This window comes from Lathyrus oleraceus, chromosome 5 (genome assembly GCF_024323335.1).
Source record: "Lathyrus oleraceus cultivar Zhongwan6 chromosome 5, CAAS_Psat_ZW6_1.0, whole genome shotgun sequence".
NCBI lineage: Eukaryota > Viridiplantae > Streptophyta > Magnoliopsida > Fabales > Fabaceae > Lathyrus > Lathyrus oleraceus.
In genome coordinates this window covers 162,241,203-162,248,322 of record NC_066583.1, presented here as the reverse complement: position 1 = coordinate 162,248,322, position 7,120 = coordinate 162,241,203, and the positions used below count along the sequence as shown (strand labels likewise).

Sequence of the window (7,120 nt, the reverse complement as noted above, 5' to 3'; positions counted from 1 at the left end):
AACAACAAAAGTTATATCTGGTCTGCTTGCTCTTAGGTATAGAAGGTTGTCAATCATACTTCTATATAAGCTTTGGTCAACACTTAAGCCTTTTTCATCTTTAGATAACTTCAAGTAGGTAGGCGTAAGAGTTCTTTTGTGACTAGCATTCTCCAATCCAAATTTCTTCACAATACTCCTAGCATATTTGCTTTGACACAGAAAGATGGAGTCTTCCATATGTTTGACTTGGAGCCTAAGGAAGTATGTCAGTTCTCCTACCAAGCTCATTTCAAACTCAGATTGCATTTTTTTGACAAAATTTTGGACCATCTCATCTGACATCCCTCCAAACACAATGTCATACATACAAATATGAGCTATCATAAGTTTTCCATCCCTTTCTTTGACAAATAGGGTTTTTTTTATCAATTCTACCCTTTCTATATCCATGATTGATGAGAAACCAGGCCAACCTTTCATACCAAGCTCGTGGGGCTTGCTTTAAACCATATAGTGCCTTCTTTAATTTGTACACATGATTTGGTAATGTAGGATCAATAAATTCTTTTGGATGTTCAACATACACATCTTCATTTAGATAGCCATTTAGGACGACACTTTTAACATCCATTTGGAACAATTTGAACTTTAAAAGACATGCCATTCCAAGTAACAATCTGATAGACTCCAAGCGAGCAACTGGAGCAAACATTTCATCAAAGTCTACTCCTTCCATTTGGGTGTATCCTTGAGCAACAAGTCTGGCTTTGTTTCTAGTGACAACCCCTTGTTCATCAGACTTATTCTTGTACATCCATGTAGTACCAATGACATTTGTTCCTACGGGTCTAGGAACCAAATCCCACACCTCATTTCTTTTGATTGACCAAGTTCATCTTGCATAACATTAATCCAGAACTCATCAGTCAAAGCTTTCTTGATATTCTTGGGTTCAAACTTAGAGACAAAACAGGCATTTGACACAACTTCCCTTTATCTGGTGATAATTCCTTCATTTATATTTCCTATAATAAGCTCCTTAGGGTTCTCTTTTTTAATTCTGATGGAGAGCCCTTTGTTAGTTGAATCATTCTCTGTAGGTTCAGTATTAGTATTTGTGTCTGCAACATCTTCTGAGACATCATTCATTGATGTTTCAACATCATTTGTGACATCAACTTCGTTAGTTGAGTCCTCTACTACAATGTTTATGGATTCCGTCAATACCTTGGTTCTGAAGTTGAAGACTCTGTAAGCTCTGCTGTTTGTAGAGTACCCAAGAAAGATTCCCTCATCATCTTTAGGATCCATCTTTCTCCTCTGCTCACGATCTGCCATAATATAACATTTACTCCCAAATACACGGAAATATTTCACAGTTGGCTTTCTTTCTTTCAATAGTTCATACAATGTGGTAGAAGTCCCATATCTTATAGTTACTCTATTAAGAATATAGCAGGCCATGTTCACGGTGTCAACCCAAAAATGATATGGGAGTTTCTTAGCATGCAACATGACCCTGGCAAATTCTTGAATGGTTCTATTTTTACGCTCAACCACACCATTTTATTATGGGGTGACGGGTGAAGAGAACTTATGACTAATTCTTTCAGAGTTGCAGAATTCCTCAAACTTGTTGTTCTCAAATTCCTTCCCATGATCACTTCTAATCCTAATAATGCCATAATCCTTCTCTCCTTGAATCTTTTGACAGAGTTCTTTAAACACTTTAAACACTTATAACTTTTCTTTAATAAAGTTCACCCTTGTGAACCTAGAGAAGTCATCAACAACAACATAAGCATACCTCTTTCCTCCTAGACTTTCAACTTGCATAGGTCCCTTCAAGTTCATATGAAGTAACTCCAGAATTTTTGAGGTGGTCAAATGTTGAAGCTTCTTATGGGACATCTTTGTTTGTTTCCCAATTTGACATTCACCACAGATTCTTCCTTCATCAATTTTCAATTTGGGAATTCCTATGACTGCTTCCTTTGACATCACCTTCTTTATATATTTTAGATGTAAGCGACCAAGCTTTTGATGCCATAGCTTAGTCTCTTTTTCTTTGAACATTAGGCAAGTGGAGAGCCACTCGGTTTCTTGAGGAGTCCACATATAGCAGTTATCTTTTGATCTAGATCCCTTCATGACAACGTCATCCTTCTCATTTGTTACCATACATTTGAATTTATTGAAGTTTACCTTGAGACCTTGGTCATAGAGTTGGATAATACTTATAAGATTAGCAGCCAATCCTTTAACAAATAGAACATCATCTAGACTATGCAATCCTGGATAGTCCAACTTACCAATCCCCTTTATTTCTCCTTTTGATCCATCTCCAAAGGTGTCATAGCTAGTGGAGTAAGACTTAATATTCACCAAAAATTTCTTGACACCAGTCATGTGTCTGGAGCAGCCACTATCAAAATACTAGTCTTCTCTGGCTGATGCTCTGAGGGAGGCGTGAGCCATGAGACCTGACATACCATTTTTGGGAATCCATCTTTTCTTTGGCTTCACCATGGTTTGCTTTCTTCTGAGTTGTGAAGCAGGTTTAGGATAGCCATACAATTTTTAGTAGTAAGGTTTTATATGGCCTAACTTCCCACAATGATGAAACCTCCATCTTTGGGTCTTGCTTCCTAAATAAACCTCTTGACACCTTTGTTGATGTTGGGACATTTAATTTGACATATGTTGTTTCAGTTCTCCTTTGGGTAGAACAAAGTTCATTGCAGGACCTTTTCCTTTGTTCATTCCTCCTTGATAGCCATAGCCTAAACCTTGAACATTTCCAGCATTCTTACCAGTTTGAAGAATTTCATCCAGTACATCTGAACTATTGTTAAGCATTCTCACAGACTTAGTCATATTGTCAATTCTTGAATTGAGCAGTACAACTTCCTCCTTCAGAACAGAGATGATAGAAAGATGTTCCACTTTCTCAGCCTGTAGTTGAGCAATTGTTTTCTTTTGATCTTCTCCCAGTTTACAAACTTCTTCATTTCTCAGGCACAATTCTTTGTAGGATTCAGCAAGGTCTTTAAAGGTTAGTTTTTCACAGTCAGAGTCTTCATCTGAGTCACAAATTCTAATTAGGGCAGTAACCTATTTGGTAGGTTCCATTTCTGTATCACTTTCAGAATCATCTTCTGACCAAGAGACACACAAACCCTTCTTCTGCTTTTTGAGAAATGTGGGGCATTCATCCCTTATGTGACCAAACCCTTCACATCCATGGCATTGTATTCCTTTTCCTTGGTTGGTTTTTTCTTTAGTTTTGGTCCTTCTGCCAAACTCCTGATTTTTATAGATGTTAAAGGAATTGTTATTGACATTAGCTCTTGTCTTCCAGTCCATCTTCTTCATCACTTTGTTGAATTGTCTCCCAAGTAAGACAATGCCATTAGATGTCCCTTCAACTGTATCCAAGTCACAATCATCTTCGAGGTCATCAATATTAGAAACAAAGGCTATACTTTTCTTCTTTTATGACTTTTCACTGATTCCTAACTCAAAGGTTTGAAGGGATCCCATAAGTTCATCAACTTTCATATTGTTGATAGCTTGAGCTTCTTCAATGGCAGTAACCTTCATGTCAAATCTCTTTGGAAGAAACCTGAGGATTTTTCTGACCAGCTTGGCTTCTGACATCTTCTCCCCTAGAGCACTTGAGACATTGGCTATCTCAATGATATTCATGTGAAAGTCATGGATGCTCTCATCCTCCTTCATTCTTAAGTTCTCAAACTTGGTGGTCAAAATTTGAAGTCTTGACATCTTAACCTTTGAGATTCCTTCATGAGAAGTCTTCAAGATCTCCTTAACATATTTGGAAACAATGTAGTTGATTATTAGTTTGAATATGTTCTTGTCCACTACATTGAATAGAGCATTCAAATCTTTGGAGTTTCCGTCAGCTAATTTGTCATCATCGTCATCCCAGTCTTCCTCAGGCTTCAGCTCTTCAGTGATCTTGCCATCTTTATCTCTAATCATTGGTTGATCCCATCCTTTGATCACATATTTCTAAGTCTTGTTGTCCATGGATTTGATGAAATCCACCATACATGATTTCCAGTAGTCATAGATAGTTCCATCAAGAATGGGTGGTCTGTTCATAAAGCCTCCTTCCTTGTCCATTGTACCAGAAAGTATCTTCCCTGAATCTCACCCAGAAACAAAGCAAGATGCTTTCTCTGATACCAATTGAAATTCTGGTATTCGAATATCAGATGTCCTAAGAGATGCCGGTACCAATTTACAGAATATACCCTAATCACTACCCGTGCCTAACTTCTACCTAAGACACTCCTAGGTGTGAGACCCTTCTCACCTCCCTATCAATCACAATAGTGATATTTAGAAACTTATAAGAAAATCAGAAGACACACTTCAAGGACACACAATCACTCAATGCTTAAAAGCTTATGAGTGCTTGACAATGCTTACAACCAATCAACATAGTCCTACTCATATATCAAGATGATATTTGAGAGGCTCACAAAATAACACAAACACTCAAACCCTAATACGGTCAACTATCTTCTCTTCTGCGTAATAACTAGGTTTTCAGACATTCTATTTATAGCCATAAAATGCATTGGATTTGGGCCTTGTATTCCACGAGCACCAGCTGCACAACATTAGGTAATTAACCAAAAGTTTCATAAAATGTCTTAACATTTAGGAAATAGAATCTGTTAACCACAATTCGTATCTCTGATTCCTCAATCACGAACTTCACAAGGGAAAGCATAATATTCCTAGAATATTTTGTAGACAGTTAACCCTACAAATGTTACCAAGGTAAAAACATGTTTCAGACAAGATGTCACGGCCACATGTTAGGACATCTTGTTCAACATGTTACAGCTAAATTAGTTTTACCAAAATTACTGCCAATCAAAACAACTAGAAATTAACAATTTGAAATAGATGAAGTTTGTAAAATTATTTTGAGTGTGTGTTTGTGTGTGCACACACGCGCGTGCAAGCGTCCTTGTGTGTGTGTGTGTGTGTGTGCGTGCGTGCATATTGCCTTAATACTTTGATAGCTAATCACACTTATTTGCATGTTATTGATCCTAAATAGATAAAATTACAATCAAACATAGGATCAAGCGAGATTTCGAAGACTACAGTACCTTTTGAAGTTGATTTTTACATTTATCTATCTTTGTTCTCAACACTAGAACCTTCTTACCTTCACTTTTTTATAGCTTCAATCTTTTTATACTTTGATGTTGCTCATGACTATTTTAACTTTATTCTCTTTTCATCATCAAAACCAAAAACAATATCATCACAACATGCATAGAACATCGAATCATATTCTCTCCCTTTTCGATGATGACAGTGCATCTCTCAAGGAGATTGTAAAACATAAATGTTAAGATGAAAAATATTAGAATGGTTAACTCCAACTCATAAATAAAGAGAATCCATCCCCCCCTTTAGTATAATCATGAAGCGGGAAAAGAAGAAGATGAAGAAGAAGAAGAAGAAGAAACACATAAACAACATATAAAACAAATATTTCACATTGAGATAGGGAGGAAGAACAGGGAGAAAAAGCACAATGAAGATTAACTAATGCATGATTGATTTAGAATTTCTAACTTAGTTCTAATGAAAAAGTAGTTTTAGGAAGAGGTTTAGTAAAAATATATGCCAAAACTCGATGAATGATTAATTTTTATTTTTGGATAACTTTAGCTAATTTCCGAAAGGAAACAAACACGTCTTTTTTTATGAGATTCGAAAAGCGTTTAGGTACAACGATAATAATCATCCATTATTATAAAGACATAGTAGTTTGCACAAAAACTCATAGTTTTGAGTGGACCATAAAGATCCATATGTAAGAGTTGTAAAGGCATATTTGTAGAAATAATATTTTTTGATTTAAAGGAGGTATTCACTTTTTCAATTTATTCAAATGGTTCATGTGTATATGGGTTATTCTCCAATGACATAGCTAAACTTCAATATCTTTACTTAAATGACAAATATCATGCGAAGATAATTTATTAAAATTTATATAATAGTTATTTCCACTTCTTAATCTAGTAAACGTGTTGGATCTGAAATTATGTTCTTATGAGATTGGAGGGGAAAGAGAGCTTGAGAGTTGGGGTAAGCTTGTTATCCACGTGAATTTTTTATCAAGGATGGAGATTAACTGAGAATGTGTTTCTGTTTGGTGAATTTGTATTTGGTTTTGTAGAAATGTAAAACGAAATTTCAGCAAAATATGGTTTTGTGTTGGGATGAAAAGCGTGAATCCAAGTGGTCCCAATTATTGTGGTGTACATATGTCATGTATTATGCATGTCTGTATCATGTAGCATTGCATTGATTCTGAATGATGATGCCAACTGGTTGATTTTATTATTTTGTGTTTTTGAATATGGACATGAGGATGTGTGTGAGCGTAAAGGATGATGATGGACGAGCATCAAGGTCTTGAAGATGATGAGTTTGGCATGATGGGAAACTTGAGGGTGATGATGGTAATGGCGCAGCAAGATGAGGAACTCGTGGGAAAGATGTAGAACAATATTGACTTTCTCTTTTCTTCATTTTTGTATTATTTTTTATGTAGTGTATAAAAGTAATTTAAAATTTTGTATGATGTAGTTATATTAAAACCTGTATCTAAAGAATAATGAAAAGCATTATATTTCTATATTTCTCATTTTGTGACAAAAGGCTTCCTTTATTTTATTTTGAAATTCCATCTTTATCCAAAATGACATTTGACTATTAATGTATTACAAAAAAAGTTAAAACAAAATTAAGATAAAAGAAAAGACCAAAAACAAAATGCAATTGACACATAAAGAAGTCAAACTTAAAAGTCAAATTTTTGACTTTGACTTTCTCCAAATTCAAGATAATGAGTGATTCAAGATGCAAATGAAAGCCATTAAAACAATGTAAAAAAAGAATGAAAATATTTAATAAAAATCAAAGAGTCAAAGCTTTGACTTTTGGCTTTATTTGACTGTATGCAGATGAATAGTCTTTAATTGATGAGAATGCATGACAAAATGCAATGGTCATGTTGATGCAGATGAAAAGAAATTACAATTATGAAATGCAATTGATGGTAGGACAAAATTGGGGT

The 7,120-nt window shown here is 35.2% G+C and overlaps 1 protein-coding gene across 1 annotated transcript; it reads right to left on the bottom strand.

The window, feature by feature from the left end:
* Window positions 1-2,670: 2,670 nt before the first annotated feature.
* On the bottom strand, window positions 2,671-3,987 carry LOC127079425 (uncharacterized). Its single transcript, XM_051019807.1, has 3 exons — window positions 3,485-3,987; window positions 3,210-3,288; window positions 2,671-3,096 (listed from the first exon to the last, which is right to left on the bottom strand). Exons 1-3 carry the CDS (start codon window positions 3,985-3,987, stop codon window positions 2,671-2,673), a joined length of 1,008 nt encoding a protein of 335 aa, XP_050875764.1.
* Window positions 3,988-7,120: the final 3,133 nt, after the last annotated feature.